Here is a 22,718-nt window from a genome sequence, read left to right as displayed (position 1 = left end):
CACTATGACACTTTGTCTGTTGCCTTTAGACTGTGCAGGCAGCACTGGATAAGGCCAGAGAAGGGCGTACCTGCATCGTCATTGCCCACCGCTTGTCCACCATCCAGAACGCCGACATTATCGCTGTGATGTCACAAGGACTCATCATTGAAAGGGGCACTCATGATGAACTGATGGCCATGGAAGGAGCTTATTATAAGCTTGTTACAACTGGAGCCCCAATTAGCTGAATTACTGTGATTCTAAATTTGAAAGATATATTTTCTGTAAGCAAATCCTCCACGGTACATATGTGTATGTTGGTACCCCATCATGCTACAAAGTGCTCTACAATATTGGGAGTTCTGTGATACCGTAAATGTATGTAGTTTTCTGCATCAAGCAGGAAAAGGGAGAGAAAGCCTGAAAAGGGGGAAGGTCTTTGCTGGTGAGCTGGGGAGATGCCAGCACCTGCAGTCAGACTGCACAGTCCTGTCCATCCTCAGCTAGCTCTGGTGTCCTGGAAACTGCCACCTGTCTAGGTAAGCTCTATGAATAAAAAAGATTCTCAAGAACAACGCTGTGTAACTGAAGGGAGCCAATCTCTCCTAACGTTTGGTCTGCACAGGCGTACAACAGTGCAGAGCACCCACCATTCCATCACCCCTCCCTCCCCCGCTTCACCCCACCCAGCCAGCTGTGCCCTGGGGGAGCCGGGCTGCTGCTGAGTGCAGCTACAGCACCAACACAGCAGTGCCTGAGCTTCAACAGAACTGTAAGTACTTGCAGAGAAGGCAGCTCCACAGCAGTCAGGAAAGCAATTGAAAAGACAAACAGAAGCTGGTGAGGATCATTTCCCTTGCGCTCACCACTGATCAAAGCTATCAAATAGATTTTGAATAGGAATAATCGTTTTAGTTAAATCAATATAACATCCCACAGCAGAGATGTCAAACTTATTTTCACCGGGGGCTGCATCAAAGGGTCAATTGTAATTTTAGGACTGTAAAAATGTACAAGCAGTTACGTGGCAGAAGCTTGCACTTCTAACAGTTCTTTATAAGATTGACTGCATGTTTCTCTAAAATATGTTACTGTCTGCAGAACAACAGGACTCAGGATTCTTCCCTTTAGTGACTGAGATCTTGGAGACAAAGCAGAAACACAGAAAGTCTAAATTACAGCTTCAAAATGGAAATCTTGATTTCTAATAATAGAGTTTCACCCACTTTCTAACAGATAAGACCACAATGGTGTTTCTTCTAAAACTATGCAACAGTACCAACTGCTGAAACTTGGATAGAGCTGTAAGGGTGAAAACTTTATCAGAGTAGATCCCTTCATTCCAGGCAGCAAAAACCAATTTCAACTTTTGTACAGCTCCATTAATACAATTACTTCAACAGCCCTTACTGAAACCAGGTGACACTGAAATGCAATTTTTCCCAAGGAAGCCTGTGTTTTAATCCTTAACAAAAATGAAAAGGCAGCTGCATTATTTGCCTTCTGTTTTTTAATTCTTTTTAGCCTTGTAATGTTTCATAACAATAATTAGTTTGGCTGACTCAGGATAGAAACTATTGACAGTGACTATCAATAATATATTGATATACCTGTATGCTATTTAATTTATGTTAGTATTTAAGGCCATGGAAAAATAATGACTCTTTATTAAAACTCCAATTACTATGTGTACTTTACCCATAATTCTTTTTACCTAAAGGACACCACTTTTGTGGCCCAAATTATATCAGTAAATTATACTTTTTACTGGCTCTTGCACTTCATGTCCTACCCTTCAGACAAGTGCAGGACTATTTTGCAGCAGGTAACAAGTATTTCTATGTATTTATATCATGTCTGTAACAAGGGTATGCCATGCAGGACGGAGCTGTTGAGGCCAATGCAGCTAAACCAGCCCGCAGGTGCAAAAGAGCTGGCACAGGGTGCTGCTGCTCTCCATCATAACACCATCCTAGTTTTAGGCAGCTGGTACCTATTGGGAGCTGTGTAGTGGGACATATCCCTGTGTAACAAAGGCACTCACAGTGTAGACAAATAGCTACATTGGTTTTACAGTCTCAGGTGCAATGTCTGTGTGCTATTGACAACCAGTTGATTATAAAGCTTCAGTACCTGTGTGAAGGGATTAAAGTGAAGTGGAGCTACACGGTGTGTCTGGGCATGAGCACCAAGCCTCGCTGGACTGCTCGGCGCAGAGCTGGACGGGCCTTTCCTCTGCAGCTGCCCCACAGGTAAGAGCTCCCAGCCCTGGAGCCTGGTGACAAGAGCCCCGAGCAGACCCAAAGGTGTTTGCTTACATCTTTCAGAGCCAGCCCTGAGTTCTTAGTCTTGACAGAAGTAGCTGGGAATAACAGAGCAGAAACTTGAACATGGGAGAAATCTTTGTCATAGCTGTCTTTGTTCTTCATTATCTAGTCCAATTAGCTTAGTAATTTTGCTTAAGGAGTCACAATTACAGAAGAGACTGGTTTCAGGCCAACTGCAGGAAAAAAAATTCAGAGGACCATCAAAGAAGGTATTAGCAGATGCATAAAGCAGAATCCTCCACAAACTGTTTAAAACCAGATGATTAACTTTCTTAAGTCAAGATAGGCTTAGAAGGCTCTTAAATAAGGACACATTTCAGATTGGCTTCCACAATTTGTATCATGTTAATTCCCAAGGGCCATCTCAAACTATTCTCCTCGTTTTCCCAATTAAGGAAGATTCTTTCCACTTCAGTTATCCCACAACTCATTGGAAGTCTAGAAGCAATATCATGTTTACATCTTCTAAGTCCCATTGCTATCAGATCATACACAAACAGCCTTCACAACACATATTACAGCCTTATGCTGCTTGTGTACTAAGTATTATGAGTTGGTATCAGCAAAATATTGCTTAAAGATAGTGCACTGAAACGGAATATGCAACAGTAGGTGCTAAATAATGAATAAAAAAGGAAAGTACCTACCTTTGGCCATTTAGAGCATCTTTTATGTAGCAAGCATATATATAGCAAACATTTATTTAACATATTAGTTATCTGTGTGCTTTGGTAAACAAAGCTGACAATATCAATGTGCAATGACTTAGTCTGCCGTCACGTTTTCATGATTTACACAACTACTAGCAGTGATTCAGGCTTGTGAGTCAAGAGACTTAGACCAATTTACCTTTGCAATACAGGAGGAACACGAATAACGTTATTGAGGTGATACGCTGAGATAATTTCATTATTGACAACTTTCTTGATTTGCTTCTCTGTGTAGATGTGCAGAATCCAAAGATTTGTTACACCATTTTTCTGTATTTTCAATGTCAAACTGTAACCTGTATCATTCATGATTTACGTGACCACCTTCAAAAAGTGACAAAAACCACACAGTAATGCAGAAATGTATTCTACAGAGTCTAATTGAAATAAACTTTTATTTTTTTTTCTCATCTGACTTAATTAGAAGCTGTTTTGCTCAGGAAGCTCAATAAGTTAAATCTAAAGCCTTATTTATAACTATGCTGACCTTTTCCACAGTGCCTGGGTACAGATACACAGTTGTGGGTGGTGTGACACTGTTTAACCTAGCAGTTAAACACACAATATCTAGATATAAAAAAAATTAAAATCTTGAGTATCACTGTACAACTGAGGCTCGAGATAGACAGAACTAAAAGACCACCAAGTAGCTACATAAAACTAGTTGATTATATTTTGAAACTTCATTATGACCCAGAGTATTGGGTCATTTCTAACCATACTGCAGTGTGGTTGCAATATTTCTAGGAATAAAATCAGCAATTAGTACTTCTGAGCTGCCAAAGTCATTCTTGAATGTACTGATTTTGGATGTACTGGTTACTTACCAGGAGCACAGCAAAGATGCAGTGGCATCCTCCTTGTTAAAATGAGTTAGCAAAACTGCCTTTGCAGGGGGTTCTTGAACAGTTTGTATCCATCCCACATTGCTAACCATTTGGAAACTTTATCTAATTAAGTTTCTTTTCAGTTGTGCTCATTAATGAGTGGACACAGTATGGAACCAAGGCCACTACAGTCAGAGGCATAGCTGCACTCTTACAAAAAGAGAGAATGTAGAACAAATACTCAGTATGAGTAGGTATCTTAACAAAATTATACAGCTGCAGCATAGCTAAAGAAGCAGCTATACATAATAGGCGGAAACTCATCTTACAGCTATTTTTACCTTTGCAGCTCGTGCTGAACATTTCAGAATTAATTCCGAGACCTAAGCCAAAGAGTGCACCTAAATTCCTCACCAGTCCAGCAAATGGAGTTGTGTCAATGTTTATCCAGTCTGGGTTGGCGCACCACTTCTTGGCCTTTGGAACAGACCACAGCAAGTCAATATCAAGAAGCTTGAGGATGAGATAAAAGCCAAGGGCAAAGATGAAAAGAAACAAGTTTGTCTGGATGTACGTTCTCAAGCTCGCTGTCTGAATAGCAGGGGTACGCTCAAAGGCTGCCGCCACAAGAATGCCTGCGGATTAGAAACTGAGTGTTACAAGGAACAACACACTCATGCTTTGAACAAGCACTTTGTACAGTGCTCCTGTAGAATTTCACTTTTGAAGACAGAATAATATATCTATATATTTTTTATATATGTATATATACATATACACAAACAAATTTACCACTTCTGTAGTACAGTATATGTTTTTGATATGAGGCATACCTTAGGCTTGACTGCATCTCCCAGATGACAACCTATCAAATATTAGATGTAAACTAGAACACGCCTTTTCCAAAAGCATCCCTTCACTCAAAGACTGGCCCAAGCAATGCAGAATTCAACACCAGGTCCCACACAGGCCTTGAGTGTTGAAGGAGAAAATACAGAACATGCTTATCTTCGTTCTTACTCATTTTATGCTGGTTGTGAAAAGGAAGAGCTGGACTGCAAGCTGTCAGCCAATGCTGTCCAGGCCGCTCTGCACCCATGCAAGAGAACAGGAGCAGGCAGCTCCTGTCAGATAGATCCTATCAGACAGATACTAGAGAGACTGTTCATAGTTTGAACCGTCTAAATACCAATTTGAAACATATTTAATTAACTCTCAAAGATGTACTCTAGCTTCTTACATCACTGTGGGGAGTATGCACAGCTAATTTGCCCGTTTCTCAGTTTTGACCCAGGTATCTGGCCCCGTGCTTGGTCACACTGCACATATATGCTCATTTGCACCTGGACACCATTGGAAGTGAACCAAAGAGCTTCCTCCTGAGAGGAAAGGTCAGGAACATACAGGAGCAACTTCCTCTCTGATCCCTTCCACAGGAGCAGGACAGATAAAGATCAGATGCAGCCAGTACAAACCAGATACCATAGTCTGTGGCAGTGTGGACACAAAGCAGGCAGCACCAACAGGCGCACGGACAAGGGCTCAGTCCCTGTGTGAAAGACATAGACAGCTGACACACACAACCTCACAAATTTTACCTTTGGACTGTCATCAAATCCTTGATCTTCCAGAGAGCAAAGGGGCTGCAAGCTGAGTAGCACTACTACAAATCTCTTGCCTTTCTCATACTGAATTTTTGTCAGATTTTGCACATATGTTGAAAAGAAGAAATAGCACCATTACCAGCAAATACTCCAAGAATAACTTGATGAGGGAAATGTGTTGCTATGAATACTCTCGAGATGCACACACTGATCTGGATAATCCAAAAAATACTCCAGAGGATTGACCATGTCAGTCTAAGAGGGAAAAGGAAGATGCTTAAAAATTAAGAGAAGATACTTCATCTAGTAATTTATACCAGGCCCCTTCATGTCAGGCTCATATTTCTACCAAGCAGAGGTTTACAAGTTTACAAGTTTAGAATCAGATTATTAAAAACTTGAAGTCAGTACTAAAACATTAGCAAGAGTAGCTGCTCTTGCAGCCACGTCTAGGGCCGCAGGAACAGATCCCACTAGTTTCAGGTCCAAGACACCACTGTGGTTTTAGTGATGAAAGTCATCAATGGCAAGTTAAATTATCACCAGTATCTTGAACATATTTCTCATCATGAAGTCATACTTAAATGCAAAAGTTAAATCATTTAGTGACAAAATTCACGTATTACAGGAACAACCTTGTCAGGCTTGGAAAGAACAAGCATCAAAGCAATTACAAGACTTCCTCACAGAGCTGAGTAACATGTTACACTGAACCTCCCAATATTATGTGCACTTGCTTTAAAAAGAGGTAAGAAGAACTGCCATCAAAGCAGTAAGTTCATGTACTAGCCAAAGGATCCAACACATAAAGAAAATTAATAGAATTCGAAATTTCCAACATTGAAGACATGGCACAACTTTTAATAAGAGCTGATTCAGAGATAGTGTATGCAATGACTGTAAGTTAATAAATACCAACCTATACAAATGAATACATCCTCTAAATAGTCCTTCTCTTCAGCTGAAGTAGATTAGAATAAAGATTTGGGTTTGTTGTTTTTACAAACTGGACACAACAGACTATGAATATTTGGTTAAAATAAATCCATTAAAACACAGCATGCATATCACGAAATAACTGTATGAGCTAGAATAATGGAAAGACACTGACCTGTGAAGGGTAACTGCTGATTTATCTTTCCATCTCACTGTGTAGCTAAGTGCTGCTGTGACCATCACGTACCAGACACAGGAAGATCCCATAGCATGTCCAGATGGGCTTCCTAGTAAAAACAAAAATGAAATATTCAAGCTTGAAAATGACGACTGTAACATTAGTCATACAGAAAATGTCTACTGGCAGTTACTCAGGCACCTAATAATTTAGAAATAAAATGGTTAACAAAGGCTGAAAGAATGTCAACTGCTTCTCAAAAGTTAATTTCTCAATATGAATTTTTCAGAATACTCATCTATACAGAATCCAGAATATTTGTCTGAAATCAAGTAGGTAACAGCTGAATCATCTTATATTGATGTGAGCTGGTATCTTGATTGGAAAGCATAGTATTTTTCCAGTACTTAGGTTTGGATTGTGATTTCAAAAATAGAGCATCTAGCGCTCTCCTAGGGCTATAACACACAATGTATAAATTATATATGAGGATCAGATGAGACAGGTTTTGAATAGGCTACCTCTTAGTCAAGACACGCGATGGAGATTTAGCTGTTTGTAATATTCCAAATTAAAAGTAGCAGTATAACTTTAGATGGCCCTTCCAAATTGCCTTTTATCTGCTTCTCCAGTTACCACGATGTTAGTGATTATGATCTGTGTCTCATTAGTAATATTACAGTCCAGGTAATTTCCATTTTAGGTAGGCTTGTAATAAATTTAGAAATCTACCTGAAGGGTAGTGGAAGAACTGTGTCTTTATGCTTTATTTTATAAATTTTATGGTATACAATGTCCACTAGCTTCAAAACAGATTATCAGTGGAAGTGGCACGTGAAGTTATGCTGTAACACACTGGACTAATTGCTGCACCCACAATAGTCTGTAACAGGGAACACGCTCTCACATACAGATCAATAGTGATTTTTTTTAATCCAGGTATAATAAGATACGTGTAATTTGTTTTAATTTAATTAAATCTTAATTTTACTAAAACAATATGAAGCCACAGAGAAGTTCCCGCAACTGTGAAAATCACAAAAAAAAACCCAAAGTATGCTGGCATGATGCAAGGGAAACGATTCCTAAAATTACTCTGCCACTTCTTTTCCCGTTTACCAGATTTACATTCAAAAAGTTGAAACGGGGAAGGAGAGAAAATTAGATCATTAGAATCTGTCTACACCAGACTGTACAGCTTGGCCTTCTGTGGAGACAAAAGAGAAGTAAAAGGGACAGGGTTCATTTCACTGGCAGAAGAAATCACTTTGGCTGAAGAATGTGTTCTGGCCTAGCATTATAAAGTCATTTGCAAAGAAAAAGAATATTTCAGAGAAGCCGCAAAGCAAGAATGTCTAGGGAGGGCAAGCAGAATGATTTCTGGCTCCCTGTACTCATTTTTGGTATCCTGCTTGGCAGTCATCTTTAGTAGTCACACTACCAACTCTGTGGCTAATCTCGTAACAGATGTACACTTCTAAACCTCACAACAGAACAAGTGTCACTGATAAGGAAACCATAATGTTGTACATCAGCATTGGGAAAGCTTCTCTTTGTTGTCATCTAGGAATATGTTTCATAGTTCACCTGCAAATAACGTACTAGAAACAGCATAAACTCCACCTTAAGGTTTAAGTTAAAACCTTAGAAATACTAGAGAAAAGATGGTTGCAGGGTTTTAATTCATTCCAGAGGTACAAACCACGTTCAGATCCTAGATTGCTTGCCCTGCAGTCACATAAAATGCTTCCTCAGCTTTCCCTTCTGTTGAGCTGCAGAGTTTGGGGTTCAGGCTATCCTACCAATATCTGCATATGCACTTCTCACGTCTGTGGCTGCTTCTCTAATCTCTTCATATAAACTGCACTTTTAACATGTGAAGTACCATGTAAGCTCACACCAAGACCCTGTGCACCTAACAGCTGCAATGACTGTAACAGGTGAGTGGACAGGTGTTGTCAATTGTCAAGGGCAAATCTGGAGGTGAGAGAAAATGTGGTCCTTAAAAGTGCAAACAAGGCACTAATGACAGTGGTACCTACTAGACAGAAACAGGAACGACTTATTGCTTCAGGAAGAAAATAACAGAAGGGAAGGCCTCTGGTTCAATGAATCCCAAGGAAACACTCTGACTGGTTCCTTAGCCAGGGCTTGGAATCACATGAATGGGCTCAGTTCTCAAGTCTTTTGAAAAGACCTGAAGGGCCTTAATACTTTGGGTTAGGTCTCAAACAAATTAACTTAAAACAGCCTGCAGACCACATATAGACTGGGCATTATTAAATCATGCCTGATACAAGGGCTTAAGCTTCCTGTTCAAAAGTACAGTAGGATATAATGCAGGACACTGTTAACAAAATTCAGCTCTGCAAACCACTTAAAAGCTTGCAGTGGCATCAATGGGGCGCAAAGCACATTCTTTTCCACAGTCAATATTTTCATGTACAAAGAACTAAACTAAATGCAGTCAGTTAGCTCCAAGCAAGTTTACCTTACTTCTCATATTAGGGTTGCGTAAGCTCATTTAACTTCAGCAGTACCGCATTTGACTTCCACAGAGAAGACAATGAGATATGAAAAAAGTGAAAATACATCGGAAATTAATTTTTTTTAAAGATTTTTTTTCATATATTTGTACACAGCCCCCCCCACACACATGTTCAGTACCAGTGTCTACTTCTGGGAAGAGCGGTTCCATTTTCTACTTGTGATACACTACATGATCAATTGTTGATACTATTGTTATTTACACTGAAACACCTACTAGATTTTGTAGTTTGAATAATTCTTTCGAGACTGCACAAGCCCTCAAACTCAGCAGCCCCCTGTCCTGTTTTGGAACACCCTTACGCAACATGGAATTTCTCTCCCCAAGATGATGTCATTAGCACCGCAACGGTTCCTAACAGTGACCTCCCAAAGCAGGTGTATCACTCTTTCTGAACCTATGACACAAGTTTTGTGAAATTCCTTTCCAATACATCAGTTCATTCTAGTAGGAGTTAGTTTTAAAGGCAGTCCCCCTCCGCTGCACTAATTAAAGGCAACGAAGTAAAAATTCTTGTCATACAGCAATCAAATACCTATCACATTTTATTTCTTCCTTTTTCTCTTCCCATGTTCTAGTGCTAATTTAAACGTGAGGTCTGAGATTGTGTATCAGGTAAGACCTTCAGAAGTCACATCCTCTCTCCCCAAAAAGCCGCTATCTTTATTAAATGTACCAATGTAATCTCCAATATTTCTTACCTGGTCCAGTTTCACATGTTATAGGAAACTGTTCAAGGCATGGGCTTGACTGATTGGGATAAATCATTGTTTCTTGCACCCACCAGTATGGGCGATGGCCAAATAAAATCCTGACAAAATAAAATAAAATGAAATGAAGCAGAAACACAATAAAAATATTTTTATGTTAGAAGGCCTCAGCAAAGCATGATAAATAATCTTACAAGGAATATGAAAAGCTATACTGCCAAAACTATTCTATAATAGTTCCATAAATTCCTCTTGTCTTATCAAAATGTCATTTCAAACATATCTTAAATATCTTCATTGTGAATTGCTGTTTTATAATTACAGGGGAAAGCCTATTTGTACATTATTCACAGAAAGTTTTCCAAACTTGAGGAACATATAGTAACCATCATTAAAAATACCAAATTTTAAAATAAATCCAACTTCTTACCATTTGAATATGAGGTTGAACCAATCACCAATGACTGCCACCCATATCATTTTAGTACCAACCACTTGGTTAAGCTGAAACCAAAGAGGAAAATAAATTGAGAATATATTCCGGGGATCTCCAACATGTGACATAAAATTAAGCAAATCCTGGTAAGCCCTGTAGTCCCTCTGTAAATGCTGAATGATAAGCACGCCATTGCTATGAAGGAGATCCATCTTAACAGATTAAACTGTACTTGAAATACAGTAAAGTTCCTTTAATCTTAGGTTTCTAGTGATGGAGAATAAGAACCATGGAAGGGAGCTATTAAAAAGTGAGAGAAGGTGATTGACGTTGCCTTTATATTGCACCGGCGTGATGTACCCAGCCATGCCTGGAACACGTGCCTCCAAATCTCTGGGAAAGAACATGAGTCTGTTAGCACTGGAGAGCTTTTCTGTTTGCAAATTTTAATTGGAGGAAACTAAGTAAAGCACATGCTGAGCAGCAACAAATTGTGGGGAAAGTTTTATGGAAACACAATGCGTGACTTATGTAATCCTTTGCATGAACAGTTGGAACATGTTTGCTTGAATTTTTTCACAGTTCATTTCTCTGCAGGATGGACATTAGTAATGTGTATACTACATTAAGTGTTGCCTGTATAAAGGATAGAAAGAATACACAAATACTTGATCTTTGCAGAACTGTCATTAAAGCTGTACATTTCACTTTGAAATAGAATTTGGCTACCATGCTGCATATAATACTTTGCACAACACATTTTTAACCATGGAAAATACAAACAGCATATATACATCAACAATGCTGTTGAGCTCTAGATTCACTTTTAAAGCAGCAATGTTCTCAAAGCATTGAAAAACAGTTGTTTCGTTCACACAAGAGGCCTCATTAATCCATGGCACAATGCAGACAAAGCTTAGTCTCAGAGTCACCTCATTCAGCATCGCCACTCTCGCATGTTGCTCACACCACGCACATCCCAGCCAGCGCTGCCCGCAGGAGCTGCAGCCTGACCTGCTGCTGCCCCTTGGTGCTGCCCAGCCCAGCAGCAGGGACACCTGCTTCCCAAACCACACTGGGGCTGGGAACAGCACTGGGAGGGCTGCCCTGCAGTACTGCCAAGGGAAGCACTCGGCTTCTCCAGGGGCAACAGCCAAGAGGAAACGGAGATTCTGCCCGACAGAAGCATTTTAAGAACACACAGCAAATAATGCATTAGTACATCAGATTATCAGTATTAGTACGAATAACTGTAGCACAGGAAAAGGTCATGTTCATTTGTGAGGTGGCTACACAAGAAACTTTTTTCCACAAAAGATGTAAATAGATACCAAAAGTCCGATGATACTATCATCTGATATCATCAGAGTGGCAAGAGGAAAACTTCAGTTATTTATCAGGCCCTAATATTCAGACATAATCTGTTAAAGATTATGTATCTGAAACAAAATCAGAAAACAAAAGCAGCTGTATGCATGCATTGCGCACTTCCCCACTGCTTTCTCCACAGCACTTAAAGCTGAACTATACAAGCTGTGGAGACAAAGAGATGAATCACTTTACTGTTTTTGCTGAAGAGAGACTTAACAGCTTAACAGGGCTTTATGATGTGTGGTCAGGGAAGTCACATGAAAACATTAAGCAGACTCAACAAATAAGGCATGACAATTAAATGGACTTAGAAGACCTCTCTTCCTGACACAATCTCACATTTACCTTAGTTACTCACATTTATTTTAGCTGTTAATCGCCTGGTTTTAGAAACTTTTTAGCAGATTTAAATCCTATATGCTTATTGCTACCAGTTGCATTGAGCCACGTAGAAAAACTTAAAAAGAGAAAATTCTGTGCACTGTTTCTGAATAACTACTATGATATTTTTCTGTACATTGACTGAATTATTCACTTCAACTGGTATCCCCTGATTTCAAGGATGACCCTTCCAACCTCAAAATTTTAGGGTATTTCAACAATAGATATTTCCTAAGTGGAGAACTTGAGGTTTTCTTCTGGTTTTAGTCCAGTTTATAAAGAATAATTCGCTTTAAACATAACGGAAATGTCAAGTTAGTCAGTGGCTGAGTAAGAGCCATCTTCTAGTACTTAGTTAAAACAGCAACTGTAATGAAGTTGAGTCTAAAAAACTATTGTTCTATTAGGAAAAATATTTTGCAGTAAGTAAGTTTCCATCAAGATACAATTTAATGTCCTCAGGAGAGCCTACCAAGTAACAACATAGATCACTTTTTAGCCCTTCTTCAATGCCACCATTGTTGCTCAATAGTATCAGAAAAATTGCCTCCCTGACACAGGATGTGCAGGCCCTGTGCAATAACTTTTTAAGTGTTTGTTTTATTTATAAATATAGAAACACCCACCCCAGCTACTCACCGAGATAGTGCTGCATCTGCTCAGGAGGAACCCTTCTTCACACAGAACCGCTCAGGCACACTTTGGTTCTCAAAAAACTTTAAGACAACGTTTGAAGGCATGTCTCGGCAACATTTCAGTAACCTAAGTTAGTATAAATGCTACAGGCCTCCTGATATTAATTTTCATTTTAAAGATTTTGCTGATGATTCATACGCTGATAATTATCTTTCTGCTTAGATAGAAAGATAAGCACCTTAGACATAATGAAGACTAACAGCAAACATAAATAAGCTTTAATTTTCTCCTACATTCTTTCTGACTGTTTCAGAAGCTCCTACATCCGCATCTTAGACATACCAGAGGAGTCATGTTTATAAAAGATGTTTTAAAAAACCCCAACAAATCCACAATGTACAAAATGGAAAGCGGGAGGACTTTGCAGCAGGTAAGGAGGTGTCTGGGAGATGTTGTCATTGCACCTGGAAGCGCTCATGGTTCTGCTTCATCCAAGGAGCAATCAACAACTGACAAGTGAGCCGTCTCTTGTCCTGCCTGTGATATTGGACAACCTACACAAGTCTGAGACACTAAAGACTTCCCTAGTCCTAGCAGCCAGCAGAGAAAAGATGGCAATACGTCTTGAAATATTTCATTTAATAGCTTGTTTAAACTAACTAAGGAGAAATATCTCAATAGGCTTTTTCCCCCTCCTTTCCTATGCAAAGCACTGCAAAGTGCTTCTATAATGCACTTAGTATTTCAAAGTCACTTGAGATAATATATGAAATAAAACTATTTGCTGTATTTTAGAACATGGAATTGCAAGGAAAACTGGTCAGGAAGAAAAAAAAAAGGTCAGAATGTGATGCAAATAAGTTTTTAAATCAAAGCTTTGTCTTGTTTTGATATTATAGAATGAAGGTTTGGCCTTCACATCATCAAATGAGTTCTAATTGCAAAGCAGAAACCTTTAAAATGCCATCTGTTCATATAGAGAGTTATTAATTTCTTGATTTATTTTATTTTCCAAAACGTACAAAACCAGAGACTATCCAAAACTCTGTATGTTCTTGGTAATAATGTAGAAACAAGAATCATGTTGATGATCCACTGAAGGGAGGATAAAATGTTTACAGCTGCTATACACCTAGAAATTAGAGCAAGTATTACATAACAGAGAGCAGGTGTTGTTAAGCAAATGTTTGCAAGGAAAGGAAAAGCCATCAAAGCAAACATTTTCTAAAACACTGTTAATGGAGGCCTGTGTACTGGGCCTAACTTTCTGGTACATTATGCTTAGTTACTTGAACAATAACATTAATTTCCACATCAGTGTTTTCTTTGGCACTGGACCAGCTACAAGGATTAACGAGCAAGTTCACAAGTAGACGCTGTGTACGACAACTGACAGCTATTTTCTTAGGTATGGATATTTTCCAAATGAAACACTGAAAAGATACATCTTAATTTTAGATTTAGGAAGAATCTTTCAAGAAGTTCTTTCTCTCCATTTGTCATTTCCTCAAGATTTCCTCATTGGAACTGGGCAGATCTAGGTAAAGTCAGGCTTATTTACGGCTGGACTGACCAGTAGAGGTTTAGCAAACACTGACACGAACCAGCTGCTTTCTCTTGGTTCTGCCACCTTAATCTAACCTTTTGTAGTTACTACACTGTCACAGTTAACTGTGCAAATGCAGGTAGCTAACACACCTCCTGTTTGCAATATAACAATTACTGCCAGACCTTAATACTTGTTTATATTTGTGTGTGTTTGTCTGCGTAACAGTGTAAATGATACAAACAACGCATGGAATACAATTCTGGTATGTCCATGAAAAAGTCACATCTAAGGAACTCTAGTTATTATAAGAATGAAGAACTACTTTTCAGAAATCACAAGCAACCTAGAGTTTAAGAGCAAATAAAAATCCCTCAAGTTCCATAAACAGCAAGCAGAAACGCAGCCTGGACCCATAAGGATAACAATCTCCACTGCATTTTTTTCTTCCTGCTCCAATAAGATCACTTGTTATTTATTGGCATTCTCTAATCCCTGAAACTATTCCATGCCAACCGTAGCCCAGTGAGGTTAGAAACCTGCCAAGAGAAGCCTGTTTATTAGCACCAGCTCTTCAATTTTGTGTTCCCTGAGCAGTAGATCTTCAACAGCTTTCAACGACCCCTTAACCTAGCATTGCAATATACCACTATGGACTTTGAGCTAGCAATAAAATAACACAATAGACCTTTGTTGGCAATAGCCTGCCCTTCAGCTTGACTGCAGGTTAACCGTCACCCTGCTGCTGTCAGTGCACGTCTCGGAATCTCAGGTTTACCCAAGTACCCTGGGGTTACAAAGACACCCGTCAAGAGCTGACAAATGCAGAACAGGGTACATGGTACAATTACATTATCTCCAGCAAAGCTCATAGTGCTAGAAAGAGGGCAAACAGCTGTTGAAACTCTTCTATCCCTGAGTACCCCGTGGCTTGATATGACAGACATTCAGAAAAAAAAATAAAAGAAAAAAAAAATTACAACAAGTGTCTGGGCTAAAGTTACAGTAGGGTCAGGTGCTACAGCTTCTAACTAGGGAGCCCCTTGAATCAGACCTAACAGGGATTTAAGAAGTGTATGACCTGCCCTGGTTTGGGTCATGAGGCCACATTTCTATTTGTGGCTGCTAAGAGCTGTAAGTTTGAAGAGAAAACTAGTACCTAATAAAATAACCATGCTTAATTTAAACACGCTGTTCGTAAGATGATCGTGGAGTTTGTTCCTAGTGGGAAAGTAAAGTTGAGGATAGGTTATACTATAAGTTTACATCTCTAGAAAACTCTGAGAAGAGACTCCAAATCAGTCAGAAAAAAAGATCACTTAAGGTATGGATCGTGCCAGTAAATGTCACAGGCTGTATTTAGACTTTGGCTGGTGAAAGTCTAAAGCAAAAGAATAGGAGTAATGAAATCCAGAAGAATTTCACTGATGAAAAAAGATACCTGACATTACAGAGCTAGTGTCAGCTACTGCAGGGTGAACCTATTATCCATTTTAATAAAAGGATTCAGAAGAGAACAGACTGAAGAACCCACCGAAAGATTACAGATTAGAATTCAGGACTTCTTTACATTAGTTGAATTTGTATTTGCTAAACTCCAGAGGCTGGGAAAATTGTGTATTCAGAAAGTTATGACCACAAATAACGAAGGTTAGTGATGTTAGGGGCAACATTTAAACTTTATACTGGCATTATTTACTCAGCTAAGTTTAAGGTCTGCTTGTGAAAAAGAGATAAATGGTTCTAGTTAAAAAACCCATAAGGTATAGGGTCTATCATGCTGAAATTTCTATGCACATAGGTAATAATTCTTGAACCAGCCCAGCTTCAGTACATTTGAGTCTGAAGCAGATAAGAAACAGTGGCCTAACAATTAGTTTTAGGACTAATGCTGAGGAAACTGTGAAACCTGAAGAACATGTGTCCAAGTCAAATGAAAAAGAACTACAGTTGGGTAGAAGTGTTACTCACCAGCAGGAATGGTTTATACAAGAATACTGTAATTAACTGTTAGTGGTCTCAGCTTAGACTTTGCTTTGGGTCTGGTGGAGGGGAAGAGTAATTAATGGTTTTAGACAACAATCCTCAAAGCTTTATTAAGTTTACATTATTCTGAAATCATCTAAACAGCACTGAAGTAAATAAAAGCTAGGAGAAACTCACTAGCCATGGTGAGAAAATTATTAGTAAGCAGCTTCCATGATAAACTGAAGGCTTCTACCTGGGATCCCAAACTAGTCCTTATCCAGAGCCAAAAGGGACTATACGCAACTGGAGAAACACGAGGTGCGGAGCACACGCAGGATGACAGACGCCTCTGACTGGGCACACGCGTGACTGCTGTGTCGTGGTTTTGTGCATACCAAAAAGGACAGTAATTACCTCTGCTTGCCAGTCTCCTGTCATAAAGATCTACCTTAGAGATTAAAGGTAAATTTTTCTGATTTAAGGTTTACATATCATAAAGATAGGCAAATAGTTCCACACTCATGAGAGAACGGATGCTTGGGGAATTAAAAGGCAATTCAGGAGTGTCACAACACTTACACCTAGGTTAATCCAAGTCCTTTCTGTGAATAAACCAGACACTGGAAACAAGTCCTAGCTTCAGAGGAAGGTAAAGGAGCCAGCCTGCTCCCCAGCTCCAGCCCTGTTTCATTCAGCATAGAACAGTAAAACCCACAAACCGCGCCCGGCTTTTCACCGCGGCCTCCGCCCCGCACAGCCCCGAGAAAACGTCTCAATCCCAGTAGGCGGTTCCCACGGGAAGGAAAGGGACTCCCAGCGGTTTCACTCCCACAGCACCACAGCACCTCACCACCGCCAGCGGCCGCCTCCGCCGGCCCCGAGGGCAGCGCAGCCGAGGGCAGCCCAGCCCAGCCGACCTGAGCCATGGCGGCACCGCCTCGGCCCGGGCCGTTACCGCAGCAACCCCGCCCACAGCTCCCCACACACCCTGCGGCTCAAGCCGCTGCAGGAAGGACGGCTGAGCCAATCAGCGGCGCGCTTGTTGCGAGGCGGGCGGGAGGCGATGCCCAGTCAGCAAGCAGCCGTTGGCGAGGCGGGAAGGCGCGGCCGTTTGAACGGCAGCGGGTGCGGGCGGTCTGGGCCGGTACGTACCGCAGCACTGCGGCCGCCGCCGTTAACACCCCGTCGGGCGGAGAAGGGGGAGCTCTGCGGGGGGCGGGCCTGGGCAGGAGGCCCCGGCTCCGTGCGGGCTCCGCGGGAGGAGGACGAAGGGGCGGGAGAGCCACTCGGCAGGAGGGCCGGGAGCCTGGGCACGGCGGGCCCAGCGCCGGGCGGAGCAGGGAGCCCAGCGCCGGTGTAGGGACGACAGAAACGCAGCTCCTCCCGCTGTTAGTGCGTGTTGTAGTAACAATAACAGCAACTGAGCGGAAGAGGCTTTAATAACAAGCCAAGGGGATAACACCAGCCCTGAAGGTTTATCCTGTGAGTTATAACTGCCGTGATTGTCCTGTGTGTCTTGACACTGTATTTATTCAATTACATGTTTGTCGCAGCATTATGGCCAATATAAAGACAGAAGATGAAATAATCGTCTTTGAAAGAGAAATGAAGGAGTTTTGGACCAAGTTAAAAAGCGTTTATGGCACTGAACAGATCAATAAGACGTTAACACTGAGAGATTCATGCAAGGAGTCCATAAAAGCACTTTCAGGTGAAAAGGCTTCATGTTCCTCTTACCTCTGCTTTTTCCAAGTTATCATTAAACTTCTTCAGATAACTGAAATAACTTTCCATTACAGAGAAATGGTCCAAAAGGCTGAAAGAAGGGGATGTGATGCTTGATAAAATTCGGGACTATAACAATGGTACAGTACTATATTTTATTTATCGTGTCTAACACTTCTAAAACCAACTTGATACAACTGAATAATAGGTGTAACTTCATATTTCAAAAGGCAAATAATAACATAAGAATGAAGGCAGAATTAAAACTGAGCGTATTTGTGTGGTTATGGGATGTAAATTGCAAGTCAAAAGCAGTTTGTTAGAAAAGATTGTTGATGATGCAAAATATAAAGATCGGGTAAAAGTTTTCTGTATAGTGTTTTTGGTGCTTAAGTATTTAAAACAACGAAGTACCAGAACTTGTTGACTGCAATAGGAAAAGTAAATTGCTCAGTAAACTTAAATATTTGTGAGTTCACCTGTGCCTCTTCCAGAATAATTATAGAATACAGTCAGTGTATCAGTTCAGGATTAACTACTCTGAATTTGGTAGTTAAATTCAGAATATCAGGTAAAAATACTTGCAAGTTTAATAACAGTCAGTGTTTCCATTCCTTGCTTTCTGTCAGTTTATTTATCTGTGGACAAGATCCACCATCCTCATGTTTTCAAGATGTACATAGTGCTGGCATCAGACACAAATTGCATCTGATTGAAGTACCTCCCTACTTAGTAGCTTGTCTTTTGAATAGCTTTCACTTTAAGTTTTTATTTGATGCTCTTGGTATAGTTATGCTGACTTTTCAGCTCAGATAGCAAGTATTTCACTAGATTTTATTCAAATGAGTCATCTCAAACTGTGGAGTTAAGTACTAAATAGTGGGGATGTAATTAATTAACTGTATATATTCATATTTTCTTGCCTCCTTTACAGAGATTCTTCAGCAGAGCCAACGGATATCAGAAAATCAAGAACATTTTAGAGAAATAAAATCTGAAGTAAATCAAAAAGAAGAGCAAAAGAAGGATTTGACTGCCAGCATTCAAGAGGTTAAAGAAGAGTTGATGAAGAAAAAGGAAAGTAAGCAAAGGATAAGAAGTACATTTTAATAATTAGAGGAGGAATTGTTTTAACACTTACTCTTGAAAGACTTTTGTACTGTTCTGCTAAATATTTTTCTGTGCTTGTCTTATGTTTACTTTGATATTTACGGTGACTTTTAAAATTCTAGTAATATCTTCTAAAAACAAAGCCAATAAGGAGAGAGTAGAACGACTATGCAAGTCTAAAGTATTGTTTGAAGAGCGGCTTGGACTGGAGATACGCAAAATTCACAGTAAGTTTCTGCGGTTTCCACGGTTTCTACGTGCAGTGATACAATGTGGTTAATGTTGGATTGTACAGTGAATAACATACCAGCTTGTACAGCTGAAGAATTTTCCCAGCCCAGGTATTACCATTGTCTCTCCAATGGCAAAACACGGTATGTTAAAACACATTTGTCTTTCGAAGAGACCAGGCTTGCTTAACTTGTAAGTATTCTGAGAATCTTAGGTGAAACTGTAGCTTAATATTGTGATTTTTAGTTGTCATTGTGACTCTCCAGCAGAGGGTAATAGTGCTAATTAACTCCATTTGTGTTTGCTGTAGATGAACAGTTGCAGTTTATATTCAGACACATTGACCACAAAGACCCTGACAAGCCGTTCATGTTTACACTTTCCATAAACGAAAAGGGAGATTATGAAGGTATGTGAATTTCAAATACGTAAGAGGACAGAATCTGATTCCCCTATTTGAAAAAAGCAAAGAGGAGTAAAGTGAAGTTTAGTTGTAACCTTTATCTTCCAATTTCTGAATGAAAAATCATGCAATTGTGATTTTTTTTTTTTTTTTTTTTTTGAATGAAATCTCTCTTGTTAATTTCGATGAAAATACAACTGCTTGTTTTTGTTCCCCTCCATTTGTGGAGTTGCTGTTTACTTTCTATCAAGCAAAGCAGGAGAGAGAAGAGATAGTGGGATGGATGGATGCTTCAGTTTGTAGTTTGTTGTTTCCCTTTATGCTGGAGTGAGCATCTGTGCTGACAGGCATATTTCAACCTGTTTGAGAAGCCTAGAGTGCAGAAAAAACTAAGTTCCCCCTACTGTGGAGAACCCTTGCAGTTGCGTGACACAGGAGAAAGGTTAAAAAGTCCAGCATTCCTGTTCTACATGGGTACAACCTTTCAGACCTTACAGCTGGTTTGCAGTACAGATCTTAGGAATAACAGCAGCAGTAATTTGAGTATTGTGCCGAGTGGCTTCTAGACAGATGCTACTTTTGCTCTGCTACACCTCTAGGTACGGACTGAATAGATTTCTGCTTTTACCAATTCAAATCTCAACTGTGCTGATGTTAAAAGTTTATCACATGCTGGGCTCCATCTGTTTTCAGCCTGCCTGCCTGCAGAGCAACAAAAACCTTTAGGAGAATGTTTCAATTTTTGAACAGGCTATGGATTACTGGAAATTGCGGTGACTATTCAAGCAGGAGCACAGCACTAAGTGGGAGGTCTGGAAATTAAAAAGAAAAAAAATTGTAGTATTTGAGGCTTTATCTGTGAAAGAAAATAATTTACAAGGTTGCTCAAAAATAATACTGGATGAAGCTAGAACATACAAAGATAACAAACTATACTTGTATTTCATAAGCATAGAAAAACACTAATATTGATATTTTTTTTTCTTTTTATAGTAGTCTAATCTTTTGGAAATTTCTGTCATTTTAGTGACTTCCTGTACTCCTCCTCTGGACTGTATAGAAGAGTTCCAGCTCAAAGTGAGAGAAACGAACAATTTTTCTGCGTTTGTTGCCAACATCAGAAAAGCTTTCACTGCTTTACCTTATAAACAGTCTGCATAAAGCTGTTTTATACTTCCCTTTCTAGCTGTAGAGCACTTTTTTCTTTCCTTCCCGTATTGTGAAATTATGTATTTATCTGTATCTCACTCTAATTTCTAAATAAAGAAAAATAATGACATAAGTATTTTAGTCTACTGTCATCTAGAGACATTTTGGGTGATTCCTTGAACAACAGTGTAAACAACTACTTCCTTAACTGAATGGCTCCAGACATGTAAATTCTGATCCAGTAGGAAGTAGCTTAATGATGGAATGATCTCTATCTAGCCACCCCAGGAAGATATAAAAATAAAGTATTCCCTGTAACTTATGTCTCCTCCAAAGGCACAGAAGTGTCTTTCAGGTTTGTATGTGGTTAGAATAGGCCTGAAACCTACCAAAATCCTGCAGTGGAGATTAGCCATTACTTCAGTTGCCTGTGTCACATGCCACTACCTTAATTTTTACCCTGTCTTTTGCTCTCTGGTGTTATCACTCATTTTCATACATGTAAATTGCTGCTTTCCATTTGGTCTGTTAAACTATATATTTTCCTGCCTGTTTCAGATTCTTGTCGCAATGCCTATTTCTGTTGTCAGTAACAAAACACGTGCTGTTATGGAGTAAAGCTTCTAATAGGAGCAAGTGGGAACTTTGTACTGATTTGATCAGACATCCCAGAGACCCAAAATAGAACCCTGCTGTACCCCAGAGGTTCCTGGGTCCCACAGCTCCCAGCTGGGCAGAAAAGCCTGAAACCAGAACTGCAGTGGTGAATGAGTGACACTCAACCTTGGTGTGTTATTGGGTGTGGTTTAGAACAGACTAGTCACTATGCTTTATGTAATAAAGCGTGTTGCAGCAAGCTCCTATTTATCATTGTCATTGGAAATCTTAAGATCTGGCAAAGCCTAAGGTATAATGTATTAAAGTATGGAATACAGTAGTTACTGATAAGCTGCAAGATACACAGATGATTTATCAAGATGACTATTACTGCCACAGTACTCAGTTTTTATTAAAACTAATATTTTTTTGTATTATTTGTAAAGCCTTTACCTTTCCACAAAATATTTAAACTGGCAGCTGCAACAAGAAAGAAAACTATTTATTTGATAATATAGCATAGTTCAAATTCACTTGAATTGAAAACTAATGATCCCTCTCAACACACAAATACCTAAGTACATAAAAATGAAATATAGAGAGTAAGAATACCCAGCACCCTGAAAACTCTGAAAAAGTACTTAGAATTTTAGCGTTTACTAGATAACGAAATTAACCCTTTAAAATATTTTTCTGAAGAATGTTCCAAATTGTTTTTCAATAAAAACAAAACTTTAGACTATTTTATGTGAAAATTCTTCATTTAAAATAACTCCCTGTCTCAAAGCACCTGCAAACAGAGGCCCCCATCTTTCCTGTGAGATGCTAGTCCAGTTAACTTCTTTCGATTTATACAGCATGTACCTACATTAGCATTACATTTTTTCATCAGGAATGGACTTCTGGAGTGAATCTCCTGATCATCACCATTTTGGTTCACATCTCAAAGGCAAACTGCATTCATTTTAGATGGCAACTAAACTGGGAGATGCACATATATAATGCATTCCTGTTCCATAGGACAGACCAGACCTGGTCCAAACCAGCATTTGGTGCAGATGTTGGTCTTCCCCTTTGCTAAGGAACTAGAGCAGCACTTGCTGTTCCTACTCTAACCTATAATCTCATGCTTGGGCAAAAACCCCCAAACACCACTGCCCTCAACCCTCCCTTTTTCTTATGCCTTCAGCAGCTTCTTAATACGTAAACCGGGCCATTTAGGCCTGTTTAAACCTGGTGATGCTGACAAGATACTCTTACTACAGTTGAGAATATTGCCCAGCCTGATGTGAACTGTATTTTAAATCACCTGGTTTGTCTAAACAGTACAACTTGCTGGTCTC

The 22,718-nt window shown here is 39.6% G+C and overlaps 3 protein-coding genes across 15 annotated transcripts in view; 2 read left to right on the top strand and 1 right to left on the bottom strand.

The window, feature by feature from the left end:
• ABCB11 (ATP binding cassette subfamily B member 11) overlaps positions 1-3,434 on the top strand; it is a 52,216-nt gene extending 48,782 nt beyond the window's left edge. For all 4 annotated transcript variants that reach the window (XM_065069726.1, XM_065069727.1, XM_065069725.1 and 1 more), the window contains one exon: positions 30-3,434. In XM_065069726.1, coding sequence (XP_064925798.1) covers positions 30-230 — 201 coding nt within the window. In that variant the 3' untranslated portion in view covers positions 231-3,434. The remainder of the gene's footprint in view (positions 1-29) is intronic.
• On the bottom strand, positions 3,396-17,129 carry G6PC2 (glucose-6-phosphatase catalytic subunit 2). 10 transcript variants are annotated; one of them, XM_065069761.1, is made up of 7 exons: positions 16,740-17,081; positions 12,650-12,860; positions 10,253-10,326; positions 9,814-9,923; positions 6,562-6,673; positions 5,590-5,705; positions 3,396-4,481 (listed from the first exon to the last, which is right to left on the bottom strand). In XM_065069761.1, the coding sequence occupies exons 3-7, from the start codon at positions 10,300-10,302 to the stop codon at positions 3,970-3,972; spliced, it is 900 nt and encodes a 299-aa protein (XP_064925833.1). In that variant the 5' UTR covers positions 10,303-10,326; positions 12,650-12,860; positions 16,740-17,081; the 3' UTR covers positions 3,396-3,969. The 10 variants fall into 10 exon arrangements, with proteins under 10 accessions (XP_064925833.1, XP_064925834.1, XP_064925835.1 ...); XM_065069762.1 differs by having other exon boundaries at positions 12,650-12,726; XM_065069763.1 differs by having other exon boundaries at positions 12,650-12,726; positions 17,011-17,027.
• A 29-nt stretch (positions 17,130-17,158) lies between these two features.
• SPC25 (SPC25 component of NDC80 kinetochore complex) lies at positions 17,159-20,914 on the top strand. The gene is made up of 7 exons (XM_065069771.1): positions 17,159-17,304; positions 17,714-17,871; positions 17,960-18,025; positions 18,820-18,966; positions 19,118-19,222; positions 19,537-19,635; positions 20,657-20,914. The coding sequence occupies exons 2-7, from the start codon at positions 17,718-17,720 to the stop codon at positions 20,788-20,790; spliced, it is 705 nt and encodes a 234-aa protein (XP_064925843.1). The 5' UTR covers positions 17,159-17,304; positions 17,714-17,717; the 3' UTR covers positions 20,791-20,914.
• Positions 20,915-22,718: the final 1,804 nt, after the last annotated feature.

The sequence above is a fragment of the Columba livia genome, chromosome 7 (genome assembly GCF_036013475.1).
Source record: "Columba livia isolate bColLiv1 breed racing homer chromosome 7, bColLiv1.pat.W.v2, whole genome shotgun sequence".
In the NCBI taxonomy this organism is placed as follows: domain Eukaryota; kingdom Metazoa; phylum Chordata; class Aves; order Columbiformes; family Columbidae; genus Columba; species Columba livia.
Note: the sequence above shows the minus strand (reverse complement) of the source record. Positions and strands in the feature narration are given on the sequence as shown.